The sequence below is a fragment of the Phyllobates terribilis genome, unplaced genomic scaffold (assembly GCF_046119375.1).
Source record: "Phyllobates terribilis strain yellow unplaced genomic scaffold, ASM4611937v1 Scaffold_62__1_contigs__length_8034531, whole genome shotgun sequence".
Lineage (NCBI taxonomy): Eukaryota > Metazoa > Chordata > Amphibia > Anura > Dendrobatidae > Phyllobates > Phyllobates terribilis.
In genome coordinates, this window is record NW_027362822.1 from 218,051 (window position 1) to 243,267 (window position 25,217).

Below are 25,217 nucleotides of genomic sequence, written 5' to 3' on the forward strand. Positions count from 1 at the left end.
GTGGATCGCTGACATATGTGAGGTTCTTCAAAACTGAATACTGCACCAAGATAGTGAGCGCTAATGATGCTATTATCAGCGTAACCATCCTGCTGCTCTGTCTATTAAAACGTTTGCTGCAGAATCTCAAAGAGGAAGCCTTGAATGCCAAGCAGGTGGCTATGTAGCAAGATTTTACAGTGGCTGATACCACACAGCCCAGCCTCAGACAATATTCTCAGGCCACATTGGGTGATGACAAGGAACAGGAGGAGGATCAGGAGTTTTTGGTCTGCGCTACAGAGGGGACTCCCAATCCCAGCTTAACACCTGTCCAGCATGAATGGCCTGAAGAGGAGGAGGAAGAGGAGGAGGAAGAGGAGGAGGTGATGCCATGTGAGGAGAAGAGGATGGTTAATCTTCGTCCTCGTGGGGACACTGAACGTTTGACTCGTTGTAGTCTGCCACACATGGCACAGTTCATGTCCAGATGCCTTTCCCAAGACCCTTGCGTGGTGGACCCTTTGTCCACCATTAAATACTGGCTGTGTAACTTTCTTGACCCACTGTACAAGGAGAAATTTCCTTCTCTCATGACGGAGGCAGACGTGACATTTTCAGTGCATGCATGACAGAGGGACATTGTTGAAGAGTTGCTGAAGAGATTACCCTCAGACAACGCTGCTGGCAGAGGTACTGGCTCTTTTCACCCACAAGGATTACAGGGGAGGGACACGCACACCAGGTGCAACTCGGGGTGGGGGGAGGGGTCCACCAACTGGGCCATTTTCATGAAACCATCACATCAGCAAGGGCTATCTGTGGGTATAACTATGACAAGGAGGGAGAAGTCAACCAAGATGGCGAAGAAGTACTTACGTGACCATACCAGCATCCCTCCTGATTCTGCAGTACCGTTTAACTATTGGTTGTCCAAGCTGCACACTTGGCCCGACCTCTCCTTGTACGCCTTGGAGTTGCTGCCATGATCTGTCGCAAGTGTATTGTCTGAGCGAGTTTTTAGTTCGGCCTCTGAAATCATAACGGATAGGCGCATAGGCCTGTCAATGGAAAATGCAGACAGGCTGACTCTTCTAAAATTGAACAAGGGCTGGATTTCCTTTTGTAATCCCAATGGATGACAGCAACCCAACGTAAATGCAGCTCAAATGTTCTTTTTTGGAAGTTGTCTTCATGTCCATTCCTTACCATCCAAACCAATTTTGTTCTGGAAATCATGTCCTACTCCTCCAGCAACAAGTACTTAGTCGTCATATACAGTGGGCACGGAAAGTATTCAGACCCCTTTAAATTTTTCACTCTTTGTGTCATTTCAGCCATTTGGTAAATTCTAAAAAGTTCATTTTTTTCTCATTAAAGTACACTCTGCACCCCATCTTGAATGAAAAAAAAACCCAGAAATGTGGAAATTTTTGCAAATTTCTTAAAAAAGAAAAAAACTGAAATATCACATGGTCATAAGTATTCAGACCCTTTGCGTATTTGGTTTCTTGATTTGTAAAAAAAAAAAAAAAAACGAATGAAAAAAATCTTCAATTTATTGGATTAAAAAAAACAATAGGAAAATGGATTCTACCCTGTGTGGGTTCTCTGGTGCTTAACCAAATATGATTTCTTTGTAAAACATTTCTCACATTTTGAACATGAAAAAGTCTTCTCACCTTTGTGAGTTCTGTGATGGTTGATAAGATTTGATTGCTGTAAAAAAAACCTTTCCCACATTATGAACATGAAAAAGGCTTCTCCCCTGTGTGAGTTCTCTGGTGCTTAACCAAAGCTGATTTCTGGTTAAAACATTTTCCACATTCTGAACATGAAAAAGGCTTCTCCCCTGTGTGAATTCTCTGGTGCTTAACCAAAACTGATTTACCCTTAAAATGTTTCCCACATTCTGAACATGAAAAAGGCTTCTCCCCTGTGTGAGTTCTCTGGTGTAGGATAAGATGTACTTTCCGGTTGAAACATTTCCCACATTCTGAACAGGAAAAAGGCTTCTCCCCTGTGTGGGTTCTCTGGTGCTTAATCAAAGCTGATTTCCGGTTAAAACATTTCCCACATTCTGAACATGAAAAAGGCTTCTCCCCTGTGTGAATTCTCTGGTGATTAATCAAGTCTGATCTCTGATTAAAACATTTCCCACATTCTGAACATGAAAAAGGCTTCTCCCCTGTGTGGGTTCTCTGGTGCTTAACCAAAGCTGGTTTCTGGTTAAAACATTTCCCACATTCTGAACATGAAAAAGGCTTCTCCCCTGTGTGAATTCTCTGGTGCTTAATCAAATCTGATCTCTGATTAAAACATTTCCCACATTCTGAGCATGAAAAAGGCTTCTCCCCTGTGTGAGTTCTGTGATGGTTGATAAGATTTGATTGCTGTAAAAAACCTTTCCCACATTCTGAACATGAAAAAGGCTTCTCCCCTGTGTGGGTTCTCTGGTGCTTAACCAAAGCTGATTTCTGGTTAAAACATTTCCCACATTCTGAACATGAAAAAGGCTTCTCCCCTGTGTGAGTTCTCTGGTGCTTAACCAAAGCTGATTTCTGGTTAAAACATTTCCCACATTCTGAACATGAAAAAGGCTTCTCCCCTGTGTGAATTCTCTGGTGCTTGACCAAAACTGATTTACACTTAAAATGTTTCCCACATTCTGAACATGAAAAAGGCTTCTCCCCTGTGTGAGTTCTCTGGTGTAGGATAAGATGTACTTTCCGGTTGAAACATTTCCCACATTCTGAACAGGAAAAAGGATTCTCCCCTGTGTGGGTTCTCTGGTGCTTAACCAAAGCTGATTTCCGGTTAAAACATTTCCCACATTCTGAACATGAAAAAGGCTTCTCCCCTGTGTGAATTCTCTGGTGATTAATCAAGTCTGATCTCTGATTAAAACATTTCCCACATTCTGAACATGAAAAAGGCTTCTCCCCTGTGTGGGTTCTCTGGTGCTTAACCAAAGCTGGTTTCTGGTTAAAACATTTCCCACATTCTGAACATGAAAAAGGCTTCTCCCCTGTGTGAATTCTCTGGTGTTTAATCAAATCTGATCTCTGATTAAAACATTTCCCACATTCTGAACATGAAAAAGGCTTCTCCCCTGTGTGAGTTCTCTGGTGATTAACAAGGATCCAATTTTGGTTAAAACATTTCCCACATTCTGAACAGGAAAAAGGCTTCTCCCCTGTGTGAGTTCTCTGGTGTAGGATAAGATGTGATTTCTGTTTAAAACAATTCCCACATTCTGAACAGGAAAAAGGCTTCTCCCCTGTGTGAGTTCTCTGGTGTAGGATAAGATGTGATTTCCGTTTAAAACATTTCCCACATTCTGTACATGAAAAAGGCTTCTCCCCTGTGTGAGTTCTCTGGTGTATATCAAAATCTGATTTCTGGTTAAAACATCTCCCACATTTGTAACAAGAAAATCTATTGTCCACTGTGTGTATTTTTTGACTTATAGACTTTTCGAGGGTAAAACTATTTCCATATTCTGAACCTGAAAATGTCTTCTGTGCTTTAGCAGCAGTTCGTTTTGTAATGCTTATTTTTTTATTTTGATTTTCCTTAGTGGTCGGTAATGAATCAGAAGACAGGACCTGTTTCGTAGGATCAGATGATTGATCTTTGCTGTGAAGGGATGATGGTAGATCTGGAGTAATGGCATTCACTTCAATTGTATCCTGAGGGATCTTAAGATTGTCTGATTTAAAAATCTCCTGTCCCTCTGATCTCCTGGTACAGTCATCTGCCAAGGAAAAAAAACAATTATTAATTTTGAATAAAATATCCTTGAAATTTACATTTTTGAACATTTCTACTTAAAATGTCTAAACACACACATTCCTGGGCTACATATTAGACACAAATCTAAAAAATAGAGGAACATTTCAAATATTTTAAATATTCTTCTATTTTTTAGATTTGTGTCTAATAAAACTGATTTTTAAGCTTGAGGTATCTCTTCATTTTCCTGGACTAGCATGTAGCCCAAGGAAGTGTTTATTTAGATTGATTTAGAAGAGGTATGCAATCTTTATTTATTTTTCTACGGATTCTTATGTTAATTGTACTTAAGATGTCTGTAGAAATGGCAAGTTATTGACAGAATGACAGTTCACAGTTTAATAGAAAACCTCATAGGATGAACCAGTGGAGCGCGGTGTCCAACTCTTTGTTCATTCTGCCTGAAAGATATGGAATAAGAAGCCACCAAACAATGTTATGTAGATGAAAATAACACCAATAAAAACTTCTACTCAATCGGCAAAAAACAAATCCCACTCAGGTCCATCATCTGTCTATGGAAAAACAGAGGTTTCCACATTATTCGTGGCTCAGAGAAAAGAAACATGACTTCCATAAACCAGTCCAGCAATATCCACTCTCCCAAAGTCAGATCTCCCCCTCTCTTCTGAGCCTTGCAGTGCGTCCAAACCACATTTATCATCCATGTATTTGGCATTACTATAGTGAGAAGAACCCTCTTCATTTACGGTGTGTGTCTCCTGGAGCACAATCTGGGCACTATGTGTTGGGAAATAAAATGGCCAATGTGCAATTTTTACTCTCCAACATCGACTGCGAGCTAATGTCCAGAAAGTGGCTGTGGAGTCAAAATAGTCACTACTCCTATAGATTAATTCACTGAGGGTTATAATTTCGAAAATGGAGTCACTTTATGGTGATTTCTATTGCTCTGGTTTTCTGCCATTTTGTCATATCAGGGCTTATGCAGTTGGTGTGTCCCATCTCCTCTGGGATCTATCTGCTTCTGCAACGTCGGCTTCTCCCACCAGGAGCCGCCTTATTCATTCCTCAGGCGGCGCTGGTGATGGAGGAGACGTCGGGACCAGGATCTGTGGGTGGCACAGGCTCTGTCCAGCCACTAAGATTAGGGTTCCTGAGATCTGTAGTACCATCCAGTCTGGCAGTATGGGTGTGTGTGCTGTCCAGCTGGAGTAATCTGCTCCCTGCTTCAGCCAATTGGAAAGCACCGCACCCTACTAAAGCTGGAAGCATATTGCCGGAAGCTGCCAGATCCAGCCTTGTTCTCCTCCGGTTCAGTCCTCTGTGCTCAGCTTCCGGCTTGTGTATTTGGTTCCTGTTGTGACCTTGGCCCGTTTACTGACTACTCTTGTGTCTTCTGATTTTGTATTTTCTCTGCCCTCCTGGTTCTGACCCGGCTACCTGACTATTCTTCTTGGGGTTAAAGGGTGATAAGCAAGGCAATCCAAGGGATCTGGAGTATATAGCACCAAGCCTGTTTGTGGTGGCCATCTTTTGAGCTGCCAGGTGACCATGAACAGTGCCCCCAATACATTGTGTCTGCAATATATTCCAGCAAGATCTGCATTCAAATAGCTAAATGGCGCTCCTTCCCTTAATAATAATAATAATCTTTATTTATCTAGCGCCAACATATTCCGCAGCGCTTTACAATCCAGAGGTTCATATTCAACAGTCATAAGTAACATAGCTAAAGATAATACAATAATTACAGCAAAAATAATGACGACCCTGCTCCTAAGAGCTTACAATCTACAATGAGGTGGGAGTGACACAATGTACAGGGGCTTATTTACAAGGATGGTCCAGCCATCTTGAGGGGATGAGGGATAGATAAAGGCTGCATGATCTCATCACCAGCCAGTATCTGTAGTGCTTTTGGGTTCGGTGGAGAGTTATGTTTGGAGAAATAACTGATGGGCTATAAGAAGATAAAAGGACTTCGATTAGGGAATGTGATAGGCCGCCCTAAGCAGGTGTGTTTTTACGGAGCACCTAAAACTGTGTAAGTTGTGGTTCATCCTTCTTAACCTGCCATGTGCCCAGACAGTAGTGTACAACCGTATATAGGGTATTGTCGGATTCAAGAGAAGTTGGAAAATAATTTGTAAGGTCCAATTGTCTCCTATTATCCTTTGTGAAGAATTCCAGAATTATCACCACATAAAGTGACACACGTCAGATTTAAAAAATACAATGGAGCCGGATAACGAACACAAAACTGCCTGCGGGAAGGGGTTACATCAGAGTATTTTGTGAACTAACTACTGTAGTCACAACTGTGAGTATAGACAATAACACATCTACTGAAATGACTCAACTGTCTAAAAAATGAGTAACTAGTGGTGAAACCTCTCTGGGGTAATTAGAGTCTGGGGCTCGGTAACTTTTCGAAATCTAAACTATGATAAGGGCCAATATTTTCTGTCAGATGAGTTTCAAAAAGAAATATTAGACATTGAAAGAGAACTTTTTTATAATAGTGCGGAGCTGAGGTGTCTTAAATTTAGACCTCAGGCTTTGGGAAGATGTAATGGAGACCTTCTTGTAAAGACTACCATGGAGTTACAGAGACAAATAAGTGAGTCAGGCTAATCCAACCACAATAAAGCTATCCTACAAAATGAACCTGTATAAAAAGATGGAATAAAAGATATGCTACATCCCCAACAACAACATATGTATGAGGGGAGAGCTCCAACACTAAACTGGAGTTGCATTCTTATGGTGGACCATTGGAGCTACTATGAGTCCTGACCAGGAGAGTAGAGAAAGTATTAGTGCCCCCATTTCAGGAGAGATTGTGCAGGAATCTGAATTCCTTAGGATTGAAAACATAATGGAATTTATGATGTGGAGTGAATCCATGAAACCAGGGCTCGAGCCATGCCACCACATCTCCTGCAGGCGTGAATAGATGTATATTACAGTTATGAAACAAGCACAGCTTAGAGACATATCATGGCACAAGTGTAATGTTTTCTCTTTAGTTTATCACAATCCTGTTTGAAGTTAGTTGGTTTGAAAAGAAATTGAAAGGTCAGGATGAAGGGAAACTCTGTTGTTATTATACAGAAATTCACACTTGGCCCTCACTGTACATTTAATGCTGTTGATCATAAAAGTGAAATTTGGCCAGAAAGACTGGACCTGGTCTAGTAGGGACCATACGAGCACATTCAGCAGCACAGAAGGGAGGGAAGGTAGATTCATCCAATATCAGGGTTCTAGGAAGCCAACAGCATCATTACCCTCCGCTTTCTCTTCAAGTGATTTTCTCACTTGAATGCACATTCTACGTACGCTGTCATTTGGCTTTATAGTCTACCAAGCTGGGCAGGTAAAGGACAGCGTCTTCTAATCCCAGGGGGTAGGTGGATTCTCCAGTTTGTAAGTTCTACAGAAAAGGACTTTCACAATTACACATATTAAAGAAATATTGAAAATCTCTCTTCTCCTCCAAGCCACTCTTCCCTCCTCTCCTATAGTATTTGTCAAGCGATCAAGAGCTTACACTCTGAGAAGAGGCTAATATTCAAATGCTAGGACAAAGGGAGCTACTAACCCAATTAACATGCGAGTGTATTTTCTAGTGGCACAGGCCTGCGACCAATATACACCTAGGTGAGAAAGATGTAGTTCATGCCTTAAAAGAATTCAACAGAAATCTGCAGTCTGGCCGGTACCGACACAAAATATGGAATATCTAAAGTTCTATACTACCAATAATAATGGGGCCCATATTTTTAGTGGCAGGGTCAGCCAAGGATCAATATACTTAATTTTCCATAGCTGTACGCACCTCCAGTGAGCGGTAATACAAAAGTACAAAATAACAGACCGCAGCTATGTCATGTGTGGTCTCTAAAGAAAGGTAAATTCATAATGGAAAATATGGTATCACTTTCGGGCTTCTGTGATCAACCAGTGTGAAGTTATCACAGAAGCCAGATATGTTAATGAAAATATGAAAGCTGGAGCCCAGCCCACGTGTGGTCAGCACAGGAGGTGTGTGGGCAGGTTCCCCCTTCAGCATAAAAGACCCATCTGAAGATGGATCAGTATTCATTACCGGGGGGTATAGATTCAATAAGCAAGCGATCCCGTTCGACAACGGTCAAATCAATTGGATCGCCTCCCTTCCAGCTAGACTGGATCATCTCTGCAATCTGTTGAGTAATTTCTTATTTAAGGGTATGTGCACACGTTCAGGATTTGAAGCAGCAATTTCCTGAGCGTTTTTGCCTCTCCCTGGCAGAAAAAAAACACATGCAGATTGACATGTGTTTTTGACGCGTTTTTACATGAGGTTTTACATGCGTTTTTTGAAGCGTTTTTGTACATCAATAAATGTATGGAACTAAATAAAGTTATTTGGTGGTACATTGCTTAAGCCCTTGGATTACCATAAGAACTGGGGTTAGTATATTTGAAATAACGTGTTTACACTGTGTCTGTGTGTCTCTTTACTTATTAAAGTTTGGTCATAGTTTGGTCATGAAAAGGTCTGATTTACACCTTGACATCACCAAACAAAGTGCTGGGTGTCAGCTAGTCCCATTCATCCAATCTTCACTAGCATTTCTATTCATGTAATTTATGCAACTGCTGTGAGCTGTTAATTTTAGCCTGGGAAAGTGCCATTAGGCAAACATGGTCCTTGGCCATTAAATAACATCTCACAGCTGGTTAGTTAGCCACTACTACCCCCTGATCAGCACTCAGCAGCGCTTTGGACATAACATATTTATGTTGCGTCCAAAACGCGATGTTCTAATGCCGCACTTTCGTTGTCGGTATATGTGAATCCACCGCATATAATCACACTTCAATCGGTCAAAATCTGCTGCGGAGACTAGCGTGTCCGCTACAGAAATTCATATGCTGCGGGTGAGTTTAGGTATGTGGCCATGATCAGGAGCCGTTGCAGGTTTGACGCTGCGAGTTTATACAGCATCAAACCCACAGCGTCCAGATGTTACGTTATAGTGGATGGGATCTCTAGAAATCCCACGTCCACTATGCATGCATCAGAGGCTGCGAATCACCCGTGGACACTGACATGCAGCGCATCTTTCAGGACCGCAGCATGTCAAATTCTCTTGTGGAGTTGCTAGTCTCCACAACAGAAATTTGACCACTAGAATGTATTGAATGCGGTAAATCCGCATGGTTCAGTGAACATACTGCGTACAATAGAATGCAGTGTTTTGGACGCAGCAAAAATTTGCGTCCAAAGGGGTGCTACATCTGAATTATGGGAACAGAGCCTACAATTTAAAAAAAAAAATGGCATAGGCTCCTGTGTCATTTTTATAACCAGCAGAGGGAAAGCCGACCCCAAATCTGACGCTTAGCCTCGCTCTTCCCACTGCCTTGAAGCGGTGGCAGTGGGGTAATGGGGTTGGAGTTCACGTCAGCCTTGTATTGGCAGCTGACGTGAAGCCCAGGCTAGTAATGGAGGGCGTCTATAAGACGCCCCCATTACTAACCGCGTAGTAATGTGGTCGGCGCTTTTTCAATAAAAACATGGCCATAATAAAGTATTTTAATGAAATCAAACACACACGGTTCTTCAATTTTTTTTATTCCACGCCTCCGTGAAGCCCTCGATCTCCTGAAAAAAACTTAAAATACCAAACAACAGTATCCCTCACCTGTTCACCGTCAGTGACGCAGTCCACGATTACCGTCGAGTGTCCCACGACGTTCCGGGTCACATCTACAGCTGTGACATCATAAATCACTGATGTCACAGCTGTAGAATATAGCACTATATACTAACAGGGGTGTAAAATCACCCCCTGTCAGTATACAGGCTGCAGGAGGTCACTGGGGTTCATCAGCTGAAGAGCCCTGGTGAGCTAACCACCGTGGGAACATTCTTGCCAATGATCCCAGGGTGAGCATCAGCTGATCGGTCACAAAAACGATCCGCTGATTACCGGCGTCAGCAATCAGCTGATGGTCAAGTGACCATCAACTGATTGCTGCCAGCACTGATCACCTGATGGTCATGCGACGATCACCTGATGGTCATGCGACCATCAGCTGATTGGTGATGTCAGCGATCACCTGATGGTCATGCGACCATCAGGTGATCGATGACGTCAGCGCAGGTCCTGGCAGTACACTGCAGTGCGCGAGCCTGCACCCTACAGTGTATCGCTGGCCGCCGGACAGATAGCATCACCGCCGGGAACCAGGAGGACACTGGGGGCCGCTGGACAGTGAGTGTAAATGTTTATTTTTTTATTTTTACTTTATTTATTTTTTTACTACTGCGGGCTGGGAAGAACAGACTGCTGCTCTTTCCATCCACGCTGCTCTCGCTGTTATCAGCCAGAGCAGCAGTCGGATGAGAGGAGTAGCAATCTCCTTACCCGACCCGGGTTCCACCCGCAGCGCGATTCTGCCGTGGATTTGCGCCTATTGACTGTGATTGAAATGCAGCAAATCCGCATGTATAGATATTATACATGCGGATTTGCTGCGATTTAATGCAAGTCAATGGGCGCGAATTCGGTGCGGAATTGCACTAGAAATGGTCCTGCTGCTGTTTTTGCCGCAATGATAAACCAAAAAGTGGAAATTTCCGCATCATGGGCACAGCACATGCGGATTACCCTTGCTATACATGGCAGACCTATTAACAAGCGGTTTTAATGCGTTTCTGTGGCGGTTTTATTATTATTATCATTATTATTAATAATTAATATAGCGCCATTGATTCCATGGCGCTGTACATAAGGGGTTACATATAAAATAAGAATATCACTACAGTAAACAAACTAACAATGATAGACTGGTACGGAGGGAAGAGGGCCCTGCCCTTGCGGGCTTACATTCTACGGGAATGGAGAGGAGACAGTAGGTTGGGGGGTTGCAGTAGTAGTAGCTTCGGCGTTGTTGAGGAGGCAGTGTGGTCATTGCAGGCTGTAAGCTTTCTTGAAGAGAAACGTATTAAAACCGCATCGTGTGCACATAGCCTAATCCTATTTTATTTGTGTAACTGTATATTGTGTATTGTAAGGTCTTCTTTTGTAAAACCCTTTGTATATTTTCATAAACACTGCCTCCCTTTTGGATTAAATATAAAATTTAATAGTCCTGTTTCTTTTGTCCTGTAATTGTTCCCTCCCCCAAATATATGCTAACAGAAAGCAGGCATCCGATCAGCCTGTATTATATTTCAAATCTGGTAGGTGGTGGCAGCGAGTAATATTAAGTGGGCTATCGTGAAGCTGGCAGCGACCGTACTGGGGCGTATACACACATTCCATGCATTGGTATCCAGAGGTGTGTACGCCAAACTCTTTCTGCTCGCTTGCCGATAGCTACGTAGTGGGTTATCAGGGTCGTGTGTGCACGAATACCTGACAATCCTGACAGAGTGACAGCAGTGGTGGGATATTGTGTGATCGCCCAGGTGTCGTCGCTGTGGATCCCTGACAAATTGGTGGCAAGCGGTGGGATATTACAGAACATCAGTGGCTGGACTGCGCAATCATTCCTGTTACTGAAAACTTGCACGGTTCTTGCGAGAACTCTGTGCAAAGTTTTAAGAAATCAGACTCAGTTTTTAATATTTTTTTATCTGAGACATTACTATAAGTGTACCAGTTGCATCCCCTCCCCTTCTCTAGTTTTTCTGTTCTATCTTTTGTTTGCCAATAATGGCTAAGCGTGGAGAGCCCTGGTATCACCAGCAGTCAAAGAACACTATCACTGCCCTCTGTGAGCTGAGACAGATTGACCCCACGGGCAAAACCAAGGCCCAACTGATTGCTGAACTGTTGCAAGGTGCCGCAGAGCCAGTCCGACAGCAGAGCCCTGATGATGGGGCGGCCAGCGCTGCTGCAGGGGTCCCACCTGTGATTGCCAGCCATACCCGCAGCCCGGGTAGTGTGGACCCCACCTACAGATGGTCTTGGAGCAGATCGCAGCAGACGATCATGACTGATGACTGCAGCTGATCATGAAATTCCAAGAGGCTGAGAGAGCTGAGCGACAGGCCCAATCTGACCGAGAGGCTGCTGAGCAAGAGGCCGAGAGAGCCGAGCAGCAGGCCAAAGCTGACCGAGAGGCTGCTGAGCGAGAGGTCCAGGCTGAGAGAGCCAAGCGACAGGCCCAAGAGGAGAGTCTGTACCAGCTGAAGCTAGCCCTGATTCAGATGGAGCCATCCACCCTGCAGATCCGTGAGTCCAACAGCTTTAAACCCTGTCCTGGGCATTTTCCTGTAATTTTCCTGACATATTTCTGCGAGGGTTTGAAAAAGCCTGCAGGCTGTACCAGCTGCCTGAAGACCAGTCGGCCAGGTATTTAACTCCAGGGCTCAGTGGAAAAGCTCTGGAGGTGTTTGCTTCTCTCCCTCGAGACCAAGATGGAGACTTTGAGGCCATCAAGCAGGCCTTGATAAAAAAGTACCAGCTGACTTCGGATGTTTACCGGAAAAGGTTCAGAGCCCTCCAACGTGGGCCACATGATAGCTACAGTGATGTAGCAGATGGGCTCAGGACCAACTTTGAGCAGTGGGTCCGAGGATTGTCAGTCACCACCTTCGAGGACCTGATGGATCTGATGGTGAAGGACCAGTTTCTTCATCTTTGCCCTGTGGAAGTGCGATAATTTGTGCTTGACCGGAAGCCAAAGGATCCGCCAAAGCAGCCCAGATCGCGGATGCCTATGAGGCCAACCATACACCAGAGGTGCGGAAGTCAGCCACCAGCGGGACAGGGGATAAGCCAACAGGCAACCAGTTCTCAGTGGGTCCTGCTTCATCTTCCAGCACCCGCCCTGCATTTGACTCCCATAAGTGTTATACTTGTAACCAAATTGGTCACATTAGCCTTGTCTGCTTGGAGAGGCAGAAGATGAACCCCACACCTGAGGCCCCAGGACCAACTGCAGCCATTCTTTTTGTGGGTGGGACGATTGGAAGGGCCCGTGAGAACTTAAAACTGGTTACTGTGGGCAACACCATTACTGTTAGACTTAAGGACACTGGCGCAGAACGGACCCTCATCCGCACTTAGTTCGTGTTACCAGATGAACTCATTCCTGGGAAGACCCTGACTGTCACCGGGTTTGGGGGTGTTCGCCGTCCCATACTTATGGCCCGAGTTTTCCTGGACTGGGGTGCGGGGAGGGGGTTAAGGGAAGTGGGCGTGTCGAAGAATCTCCCTACTAACGTGCTATTGGGAACTGATCTGGGACGGTTGGTTGCCCGATACATTCCTAGCAGCCCTCCCAGATCTGATATGTCATGTAATGCCACTGTCAGTAATGTCAATGTGATGCATAATGAAAATGTGTGTTGTGGTAAAAGGGAACTCAGCCACATCATGCCGTGGGGTGATACTGCTGAGGGTCCCCTAACACAAGCCAGCATAAGTGCTATCGGCAATGGGAGCAGGCACGGACACCAGGACGCAAGTCGCCCTGTGCAGGTGACCAGTGTCACGCCAGATGGTGACATGGTCGGTGGTAGTTGCCCCATGACTAGCACGGCTCCAGAAGTAATGAGAAAGGATGAGGAGAAACACGGGGATCATAGGAAAGTGGTCTCGTGCCGCCAACCTGTGTCACGACGGACTGTGACATGACCAGTCGTAGCTCACCCATAGTGAGCAAGGCTCCCAAGGTAACAATGAGGGGTGGAAAGGTAGGCCCCACAACCAGGCAAGGTAAAATAAATGTCTGTCAGGGGCATGGGAAGAAGGTACCCATAGCCTGTCAGAGGGGTGGGGAAAATGTACCCCGAACCGGTCAGGGTGATCGGAAAGCTGGATCCCCAGTCGGTCAGAGTGGTGGGCGAGTTGGGTCCATTGCTTTTTGGATCAGCAGGAAGGGTGGGCCTCGAGGTAGGCTTAAGGGGCGATCTGTAAATCAGCCCCTATGCTACTTCAAAGAGGGGGAGATGTCATAGAAATATTGAAAATCTCTCTTCTCCTCCCAGCCACTTTTCCCTCCTCCCATATAGTATTTGTCAAGGGATCAAGAGTTTACACCCTGAGAAGAGGCTAATAGCAAATGCTAGGACAAAGGGAGCTACTAACCCAATTAACATGCAAGTGTATTTTCTAGTGGCACAGGCCTGCGACCAATATACACCGAGGTGAGAAAGATGTAGTTCCGGGCTCAAAATAATTCAACAGAAATCTGCAGTCTGGCCGCCACCGACACAAAATATGGAATATCTAAAGTTCTATACTTCTGATAATAATGGGGCCCATATTTTTAGTGGCCGGGTCATCCAAGGAACAATATGCATAATTTTCCATAGCTGAACGCCCCTCCGGTGAGCAGTAATGCAAAAGTACAAAATTACAGATTGCAGCTATGTCATGTGTGGTCTCTAAAGAAAGGTAAATTCATAATAGAAAACATGGTATCACTTTCGGGCTTCTGCGATCAACCAGCGAAAAGTTATCGCAGAAGCCAGATATGTTAATGAAAATACGTGGGCTGGGCTCCAGCTTTCATGAGGTCAACACAGGAGGTGTGTGGGCAGGTTCCCCCTTCGGCATAAACGACCCAGCTGAAGATGTATCAGTATTTATTGCAGGGAGGTATAGATTCTATAAGCAAGGGGTCCCGTTCGATAACGATCAAATCAATTGGATCGCCTCCATTCCAGCTAGACTGGATCGTCTCTGCGATCTGTCAAGTTAGTTCTTCTTTAAACCTATTTTATTTGTGTAACTGTATATTCTGTATTGTAATGTCTCTTTTTTTTAAAACCTCTTGTATATTTTTCATAAACACTGCCTCCCTTTTGGATTAAATATAAAAGTTAATAGTCCTGTTTCTTTTGTCCTGTCGTTCCCTCCCCCGAAGCCATACACGCTACCAGAAAGCAGGAGTTTGATCAGGCCTGTATTATATTTCAAATCTGGTCAGTGGTGGCAGTGAGTAATATTAAGTGGGCTATCGTGAAGCTGGCAGTGACCGCACTGGGGCATCTATACATATTCCATGCATTGGAATCCGGAGGTGTGTACGCCATAAGCTTTCTGCTCACTTTCGATAGCTACGTAGTGGGTTATCAGGGTCGTGTGTGCAATCCCTGACAATCCTGACAGAGTGACGGCAGCGGTGGGATATTGTGTGATCTCCCCGATGTCGCCGCTGTGGATCCCTTACAACAAAGTAATGTAAAGATTTTTGGATGGAGGAAAATGTTGTGGTCTAGAGGTAAAATGGTGATCACACAATTGTGACACGACCGGTCTACACCACCGATAAAGCAGCCACAGCCGGTGATTGAGAAGAATCTGTGACTTCTCTGCATTTAGTGGTTACTACTCACCTGGGTAGTCATATGTAGGAATATCCTCTTTACACCGCTCATCACCCCTCACATATGTCTCTGTAGTATTAATATGGGTCAAATCTTCACTCTGAAACAAATATTGTAAAAGTCACAGACAGATGGAGAAGTCACATCTATGATCAGCTCTAATCCTGCCATCTCCACCGTTCTCAGTACACAAGTATAAAACATATAATACTGGTAGATAAAACAAGACTGAACACAAGACCTTCACAAACATCTATGCATCATAGGGGAGATCTCATGGCACCTTCTCTCCATCTACCTGATGATCCTGAGGAACATTGGGATCTTCTTGTTTACAGTCCTGTGGAAGAAGACGACGGGGACATTTCTTTGGTGTTGTCCTCTTACTGGATAGATCTGGAGGAAACACATACAGGAACTGAATTCATGCTTTACATACAGATAATTATAGGCTGTGTGTATTTAGTCCTGTCTATTACCTGGTGATGTGAGGGGTTGGGGAACCTCCATCATGATGTTCTTGTACAGATCTTTGTGTCCTACTAAATACTCCCACTCCTCCATGGAGAAATAGACGGCGACATCCTGACACCTTATAGGAACCTGACACATACAATGATACCGTCATCCCCCCGATCCCTCCATAGCGTTACTGTATAATGTCCCAGCATTCCCAGCAGTGTCACCTCTCCAGTCAGCAGCTCAATCATTTTGTAGGCGAGTTCTAGGATCTTCTGGTCACTGATGTCTTCATGTATCAGGGGGTGAGATGGAGGCCCTGTGATTGGGCTCAGGGGTCTTCCCCATCCCTCAGACACAGGGTCCTGACAGCGCTCACTAGAGGTCTTCTTCACTACTGTGTAATCCTGGTTATAGAGAGACACATTAATAAATCTCACTCCAGACATTTCCAGAGTCCTCACCTCTCCAGTTCTGTCCATCTGTTATTCCCATAGATAAGAATGATGTAATGTGACGTCATCAGAATCTCTCACCTCTCCAGTAAGCCGGAAGAGGATCTCTAGGGTGAGGTGTAATATCCTCTCTGCCATCTTCTTTCTGTCTCTATCCATTTTTCTCTAGGTAAATTATATAGATAAATTACTAGTATCTCATATTGTGGGAATCTGAGTGGATTGAAGATAAGTTGGTGTAAAATATATAAAATTCTGTGTAATAAAAAAAATCAATAGCATTGTGATGCCGGTATAAAGCAATAATGTGGTAGAGCACCTCTTACATCTTCAGGTTATACAGAGATAGCTATATGCTGTCAGTTGGGATTACGGAAGTTATAAAATAATTCAGTCAATTCAACAATATAAAGAAACAACAGTTTTCTCCACGATAAGTTCTAGAAAGAAGAGGTCTTCTAACTCCACCGCCTATTCTACACTGTGTGCACAATTATTAAGCAATCTGTATTTTTGATGATTACTTTTATTAATATCTCCAGTGCTGTCGGTCAATCCAAAGGGTAATAAACCTGAAACCTGAATATTTAAGAAAGTAAAAGTGAGGTGTTGTCTTAGGAGAATATCTCTGTGTCCAGTATTATTATGCAACTATATGAAAAATGTAAATTTTCCATTGTGTTTATTTTCATCTGTTATAGTGAGAATAAGACCCAAACAACTCAATGTCCAAAAATACATTTCTGACATTTAATAAAAATTTATCAGTGACCAATATAGCCACCATTCTTTTCAATACCAGTGATAAGTCATCCATCCATGGAGTCCATTAGTTTCTTAATCTGTTAACGATCATCTTTGTGGGCAGCAGCAGACACAGCCCCAGACACTGATCAGAGAGGGGACTATTCTCCTTCACCATAAATCTTGAGTTTAAGAAAAGCTTGAAAGTTCTCAGTAAGGTTTAGGTCCAGTGAGGAAAAGGCCATGTCATTATTCTTTCATCTTTAAGGCCTTTCCGGGTACTGAGCAGTGAAGACTTCGATGCTGCGATTGAGCATTGTCCCGCAGAACAATCCTGTTTTTTTTTTAAGGATGCAGATTTTTTCTGTACCTCTGTTTAAAGAAAGTGTCTTCTAAAAACTGGCAGTAGGTTTGGGAGTTGATTTTGAGTCCATATTCAACTCGAAAAGGTCCAACTAGCTCATCTGTAGTTAAACCAGCCCATAGCATTGCCCAACTCCATCTCGCTGGCGTCTGAGTCGAAGTCGAGGTCTGTGCCCATTACCGATCCAGCCAAGAGCCCATCCATCTGGTCCGTCAAGAGTCACTCTCATCAGTTCATAAAACCTTTAAAAAAATCCGTATTCAGATATCTTTTGGTTAAGTCTTGATGTTTGCACTTGTGTCTTGTTCAGTGGTGGTTGATATTCATCCTCGACCTTGTCTCTGAGCACTGAACACCTAGTTCTTCTGGGTCTCCAGGCAGGGCTGTGGAGTCGGAGTCGGTGCTCATTTTGGTGGAGTCGGAGTCGGTATAAAATGGACCGACTTTGACTCCTAAAATATATAATAAATTGGGTGCAGTAGATCAATGCAGTTTGTGGGGAATATTTTTTCATAGGAATTTGGGAAAGTTATGAAATGTCCTATAAATGGCTGTTCTATTCCTGATCTAAGGCTACATTCACACATGGTGTTTTTGCTGCGTTTTTTGAGGATACTTTTTCAGCTGCAAAAGCACATCAGCTTTTTTAAAAAAACGCATCACCTGAAAGGTTTTTGAGCTCATAGATAATGTTTTCAATAGCAAAAGCAGATTAGAAAAACGCCGAACAAACTGACATGCTCATTCTTTGTGAGGATCCGTTTTTGAGCCCAAAAACGGATCGTCACAAACCGATGTGTCTAAATGTCATATCTTGAAACCCACTGACTTTGCTGGGATGCCCAGAGACACTGCATTTTACTGCAAAAAACGGATCCGCAAAAACGCTGTGTGTGAATCATGGCCGTAGCCAGCGAGGGGCAGTTGCCCCCCCCCCCCAGAAGCAGGGGTACACACCTATCAAAATTCACTTGTACGCTGCAGTGCTCCCGTCCTGCACTGGCTCCAGACTGCAGGGGGCAATCTCTCCTCCTCTGTCCTGTCTTCTGCCGTCTTCACCAGAGAGAGGAGGGGGAGGGGTGCCTGCCCTGCACAAGATCCGATTCCTGGGCCCCGTGCTGGAGAAAGTGAAAGTACTACTGCTCATCTCTGTCACAAGAAGGTAACTAATGCTAATATTGTAGGTGATTATTATGTGCTCTCTGTACAATGTGTGTGAACTATATGTGCAATGTACTATTTGCTGTCTGTAGCTGTCTATCACACTCTATCCCTCCATCTATCCTTCCCTCTAGCTATCCATCATTATATTCTATCTAAATATCTTGATTATTGTATCATAAAAATGATTAAATGTCTGATGTTCCATTGTACTACAATAAATTTTTCACTTAAATATAAGCAATATATGTGGGAGTCGGAGTCGGTGTAAGGGAAATTGAGGAGTCGGAGTCGCAGGTTTGGCTTACCGACTCCACAGCCCTGTCTCCAGGGAGGCTGAAATTCTGTAATACGACAGCACTGGAGGATAAGATCTTCCTGGTCACTTCACGTTGGAGTCTTCTGAAATCTTTTGCAGTTAATGTTATTCTGTATATTTCTTTTGCCACCCTGTAGACTTTTGAAGCTTCTGTGGTCACTCCCCAATATCTGAGCAATTTAAGGAGTGCTGCATCCTTTTGGAAGACTTTTAACCATTTTTGACTTTTTAGAGTCAGTTAAAACTCATTTTGGCCCATTTTGCCAGAGGAAAAGAAGCTGCCTAATAATTCTGCCCCCTTGATAAAGGGTGTCAATATCCTACATAAGCTATACGCCCTCATTACACAAATAAACATCACCTGATCTACTTCATCCAATAAACAAACATTTATATAGCTTGCATTTGGAAAAACTGCTTAAAAACGATGATATAGTCAAAATATTCATTTGCCTAATAATTGCGCACACAGTGTATGTTTCAAAGTGATCAAGAAAACTAATTTTTATTCTCAACTGCTATAAGCTACGGGTGCAATGTTCAGGAATCAACCTTCAATATATAGAATGTGGATTCCACATCTGACCTCTGACAAAGCAAAAAAAGTGAAAATAGTTTGGCAATATTCTGAAGCTTGTCTCCATTGTGATTATGATATGTTTTAAGCAATGTGTATTAGGGGTGCACTGTTTTATATGGTAATACAAAAAGAAACACTGACATGGTTGCACCTAGCAGAGTGCAGTACATGCTCAGGTGTTAATTTCTGGTGTTACAAAAAATAAATGATTACAACCATGTCTTGCATCTTACAACAAAAGAGAAGAACAACCCTATTAGTGGTGTGGGGAACTAAAACTATGGGGGTAACAAAGATGAGGGTCATTACTGTATATGGCAATGAGAGGGGGGCTATTACCTTATATGGCACTATAGATAGTTATAGCACTGTGGGGAAAAATGGGCAGAACAACTAAGGAGTGTAATGAAAAATAAATATGTGAAAAAGACAAAATATTAAAAAAACACATAAACAATAAATGTTTATATCATTCCCCTCCCCCCAAAGTAAATAGCAAAATGTAATACATTGAAAAAATTATTCAGTATTGCCATGTACGTAACTGCCTGAATTAATAAAATTTTGAAATATTTTTTTCCCATGTGGTATAAATCAAAACACTAGGAATAATGTTTTTGGTCACCACAATTCCATGTAATAAAAAGCTATTAAAATGTCATATTTCCTCCAAAATTGTATCAACAAAAGCAAAGAAAACAAGAACAAATCATTGAAACCGGGCTATTGATGGAAGAATGAAAATCGTTACGGGTCTCAAAAAATGGCGACACAAAAAAATTGTTAGATACTAAATTTTCAGCCCTGGTGACATTATAACTGTAGCGCATTAGACCGCTGCAGTCAACCACTGATCTCAGAACTGATGCCAATTTATTCAGTATGAATCGTTGAGCTCAGTGATTGCCTGCGGTTGGTACACACGCTAAAGACATGACATCACCAAAGCAGCCTATAAACAAGACCCGAGCAGCAGTAGAGAGCCGGCACTGGAGCAGGGGGAAGGTGAGTAATGCTGATTATAGTATTTGTTACACAGGCTCATAGATTGTGTACATAAGATTGAAAGGGAAACCTCTTCTATGATACTCCTCTCTGCTGCTGGTCCAGGGCACATCGTGATGTTCAACGTTGTTATGAGCCTTAGCCTGAGGACAGACAGGAATAATGATGAGATGGCCTGAGAGCAGAGAGGAACACTGATGAGATGGTCTGAGGAAAGAGAGGAATGCTTGTTGCACAGCTTCTGAATACCCACAGTTACGGTAGAAACTTCACAGAGCAGATTACATGGGATAACAAGCTTTTACTTCTCAGAACATGAGGTAAAGGAAAAAATGCACAGTCACACAGTACTGCACCAGGAAGTAAGAACAAAACAGAAAAAAACAAGAGACTTTTTTCTTTTACAAGGAAACTTTACACAATATCACCATCTACTGTCAGATCAGCATAAAGTCCTCCTTCACACAAACAAAGAAGTCCACAACTGTTGCATATACCAACACCCTATCTCAACAGTAAGGACTTATTCAGTCAAACCCAATTCCTTCATTAGTCTCTGATGTTTTTCAGCATTCAATGCCTTTGTGAAAATGTCTGCTGTCATATCTTCAGTTGGACAATATTCTAATTTCAGAATTCCTTGTTCCTGATGGTCCCTCAAGAAATGTGCTGCTGCAACATATTCTGCTTCTGTTGATGACAGCGTTACTATTGATTGTTTTTTACTAGTCCAACTAATTGGTCCACCTGAGAGAAAGAAAAGATAGCCACTGGTAGATTTTCTGTCAATTGGATCTCAAGCCCAATCTGCATCAACGTATCCAGTTAAAATGCATTTATCACTTGTAGGCAGTTTCAGTTTAACATTGCTGGTTCCTTTCAAATAACGTATTACTCTTTTCACAGCATTCCAATCCGCTTTATTTGGCTTGGACACTTTTCTACTCAGAATTCCTACTGCTGCTGCAATGTCTTGTAACAGTCACTAGATACAGTAATTTTCCTATCGCCATTGTGTACTCTTCATTATTTGGTAACACATTTTTCTCACTACTGATTTCTTTAAGATAATTAGTTTCCATTGGAGACTTTGCTGGTTTTGCATCCTTCAATCCAAATGTTTTGGTTATGTCTTGAATCATGCGATTTTGATTAAGTAGGAAACTTCCATCTTCTTCTCTTTCTATCTGTATTCCTAAGTACTGTTTCACATTTCCCAAGTCTTTGATCTCGAAATGTTGATTCAGGATTTTTAGTATGTCCTCTTTATCCCTTTCTTTTTCAAAACAAACTAAAATGTCATCAACATATGTGAGTACATAGATCCATCTGTCCATTAGTCTTTTTGTGTACAGGCAAGGATCAGATTTGCTTCTTTTAAATTTTTCATTTGTGAGCACCTCCGTGATTTTATCATTCCACACTTTAGCAGCTTGTTTTAAACCGTATATACTTTTCTGTAATTTGCAAACCATGTTTGGGTTACTTTCATCTTTGAATCCTGGAGGTTGTTCCATGTAAATAACTTCTGTTAAACTTCCATTCAAAAATGCTGTCTTTACATCCAGATGTTTCAGTTCCATTTGTTTCATTGCTGCAACTGCAAACAAAGTTCTTATTGTAGTATGTTTGTTTGACAACTGGAGCAAATGTTTCATCATAGTCTTCTCCATATTTTTGAGAATAACTTTTAGCTACGAGTTTTGCTCAGTATCGTTCAGCTGTGCCATCTGTTTGGTAATTTACTTTAAAAACCTATTTATATCCTATAGCTTTTCTTCCTTCTGGTAATTCTGTTAGTGTCCATGTTTTTCAGTCATGCATGGATTTTATTTCTATTTCTGTTGCCTCTATCCATTTATTGGCTTCTTCTTCAGGAAGTCGAGATATGTCTTCCCAAGAGGTAGGCTCAACAACAACCAAATAGGTAAAAAGAAAATGTGCTCACCTTTATGGGTTGTGTAATGCACAACTCATGTAAGAATTAGTAACGAAGGGCTGCAGCCAGCACAGAATCCCTAGGGATCTTGTAAGGTTGTCTGTAGTAGGATGATAACTGATAACATACACAATATACCATTAGCAGACTAGTACCTCACACGGAGACTAGTTTGCATTTTCTTCTATTCCTTTAGTCCCCTGTCCTCTGTCAGTCAGCCGACGAAGTGTGAGATCCAGCGCAGCGATCTGGAAGCTCTTATCTTCAATACATGGTAATAAACCAATCCTTCAGGAGTTTACACACTTGTGGTCCACAGTTATCTCCTCATGCCCGTCCTCCCTCCTTCACCCCCTTTCCTTACTGACAAACACCTCATACCTAATACACTGGAAGCAGGCTTGCACCTTCTGCCATTCCTTCAGCTCTTGGTTTTCTGCCTGTCAGCCGACGAGGTGTGAGGTCTGGCAGAGCGGTCTGGACTCTCTGATCTTTCACACATGATACAAAAGAGCCAGGACTTTGGGATCGCATACACTGCGGTCCATGATCAACTACAAATGTTTTATCCTATGTGCTGTAATATAAATGTAATTATATATTTGGATGATTACATGTCAGAGGTCATTTTAATTATTTGTTCTATGGTTTTAATTTTATTTCCACAAGAGTGTAATTAGTCGATCAATAATTTAATTTAATCTATTTATAAATAATTTCACTGTCTCTCTGTAAACTGTTTGTTGGTCTTGGCGCCAAGAATAACAGCAGGCTTTTTTTTTTTACCACGTGTGGTTTTATGTATATAAGACCGTTTGATAAATCAGTCCACATCAGCTATGTACCTGAGGAAGTGGACGGGATGTCCATGAAACGCGTAGTAATCATAGCTTTTACCAATAAACTACAAGATTGTTTAATTATACAATCTCTCGTCAAATTTCTTCACTACGGAGGAGCGCGGATTTTTTTCCCGGCACCTACTTCATCCTACTACAGACAACAATGCTGAGGAGACAGCCTAAGTGAAGACGGGAGCGCTGAGGAGACAGCCTGAAAGTGAAATAGAGTGTTGAAGGGATGGCCTGTGGTTAGGCCCAAGGAAGCATCCAGAGAGCAGAGAAGAAAGGAGATGGTCCGAATACAGAGAGGAGCGTTGTGGACACAGCCTGAGAGCAGAGCGCTGAGCAGAGGTCCTGAAAGCAGACAGGAGCACTGAAGAGATAACCTGAGGGTAGAAAGGAGCACTGATGAGACAGACAGTGTAAAGAAGAGCACTCAGGAGACAGCCTGAAGGAAGAGATGAGTGCTAAGGAGACAGCCTGGGGTTAGAGATGAATGCAAATGAGGCAGCCTGAGAGCAGAGAGGGACACTGGGGAGACAGCTTATGTGTAGAGAGAAGCACTGAGGAGACAAACTCAGAGCATAGAAAAGTGATGAGGAGACAGACTGAGGGCAGAGAGGGGTCCCGAGGAGATGGCCTGGGAGCATAGAAGAGCACTGAGGAGATGGCTTGAGAGCAAAGATGAGCGCTGAGGAGTTGTCCTTAGTGTAGAGAGAAGCACTGAGGAGACGGGCTGAGAGTAAAGAGGAGCGCTGAGGAGACGGGCTGAGAGTAATGGGGAGCGCTGAGGAGATGGCCTGAGAGTAAAGAGGAGCGCTGAGGAGATGGCCTAAGACTAAAAAGGAGCGCTGAGGAGATGGCCTGAGAGTAAAGAGGAGCGCTGGGGAGATGGCCTGAAAGTAAAGAGGAGCGCTGGGGAGATGGCCTGAGGGCAGAGAGGAGCGCTGAGGAGACGGCCTGAGAGTAAAGAGGAATGCTGAGGAGATGGCCTGAGAGTAAAGAGGAGCGCTGAGGAGAAGGTCTGAGAGTAAAGAGGAGCGCTGAGGAGATGGCCTGAGGGCAGAGAGGAGCGCTGAGGAGATGGCCTGAGGGCAGAGAGGAGCGCTAAGGAGATGGCCTAAGGGCAGAAAGGAATGCTGGGGAGACTGCCTGAGAGCATAGAAAAGCGATGATGAGACAGACTGAGGGCAGAGAGGGGTCCCGAGGAGATGACCTGGGAGCATATATAGAAGAGCGCTGAGGAGTTGTCCTGAGTGTAGAGAGAAGCACTGAGAAGACAGGCTGAGAGTAAAGAGGACGCTGAGGAGACGGCCTGAGAGTAAAGAGGAGCGCTGAGGAGACCGACAAGAAATGCAGAGGATAGAGAGGAACACCGAAGCGACGGTCTGAGTCTGGACTTATAAGAACAAGAACAACTTAGGTGTAAAATATGATGGGAACCTTGAGAGAAAGTTGACGGAGCTCATTATAGTCAGTGGGGACAGTCGGGCTCCGCTCCTGGGCATCTAGTCATGAATCCGTCCCCAGTCTGTTTTCCATTGCTCTATTTCTACAAAGGAACATAACTACGGATGGATTTAGCAGTAAACACAGCCTTAAAGGGGTCGTCCATTTACTTTATGTGTTCAGGGTAGAATTAAATGGTACATGAGTGTGGTTAGGGGTTAGAGGAATGGTTATGAACGTGGCCTAAGATGCTGTCATGATGTACAATCTACCCCTCTTTATATTCTTTGAAAGTTGGGAGGTCACACAAATGTAGAAATCTAATTGTTTTTGTAGCTGCAAAATGCAATTGCAATGTGTGAATAAAGTCTAAAGAGAGTGTGAGCCCCAATGGGGACGGTGATAATAATGTGTGTACAGCGCCATGGAATATGGTGGCGATATAGAGAATAATGGGGAATCTCCACATGAATAAATACCTCCACCTGCAGAGCCGCCACCACATATATGGCTGTTCTGTGATTATAGGACCTGTGATGAGGTCACAGGAGGGGAGGAGTCAGGGGTGACATGATCAGGGGCCTCAGTGAATGCAGGACTCCGCTGTACCCTGCAGGATGGAGCGCGTACAAGTGTTTAGTGTGTGGTGAGCGTTTCTATTAGGTTATAGGCCAGACACTATGTACCTCACTTATCTGTATGACTGGCGCTCTATATCGGCCTTATCCATGTGCACTTATAATACTAGGCAGCCGCCCCTCCATGAACCGTCGGTGTGTGAGTGGTTGTTTCATCTATTTTGCACCTGTGCTGCTTCCGCC

General features: G+C 43.3%; 1 protein-coding gene across 1 annotated transcript; it reads right to left on the bottom strand.

The window, feature by feature from the left end:
• Positions 1-864: 864 nt before the first annotated feature.
• Positions 865-17,305, bottom strand: LOC141192488 (uncharacterized). The gene is made up of 5 exons (XM_073662016.1): positions 17,282-17,305; positions 15,559-15,682; positions 15,378-15,475; positions 15,089-15,179; positions 865-3,736 (listed from the first exon to the last, which is right to left on the bottom strand). Exons 1-5 carry the CDS (start codon positions 17,303-17,305, stop codon positions 1,722-1,724), a joined length of 2,352 nt encoding a protein of 783 aa, XP_073518117.1. The 3' UTR covers positions 865-1,721.
• Between the last annotated feature and the right edge of the window lie 7,912 nt (positions 17,306-25,217).

Coding starts and splice junctions, on each gene's coding strand:
- LOC141192488 (XM_073662016.1), bottom strand. CDS start 17,305: ATGGATGGGCTCTTGGCTGGATCG. Junction 15,683..17,281: donor ATGGGCTCTTGGCTGGATCG/GTAATGGGCACA, acceptor TGTATGTGTCAG/GTTCCTATAAGGTGTCAGGA. Junction 15,476..15,558: donor CCAACCCCTCACATCACCAG/GTAATAGACAGG, acceptor TGTTTCCTCCAG/ATCTATCCAGTAAGAGGACA.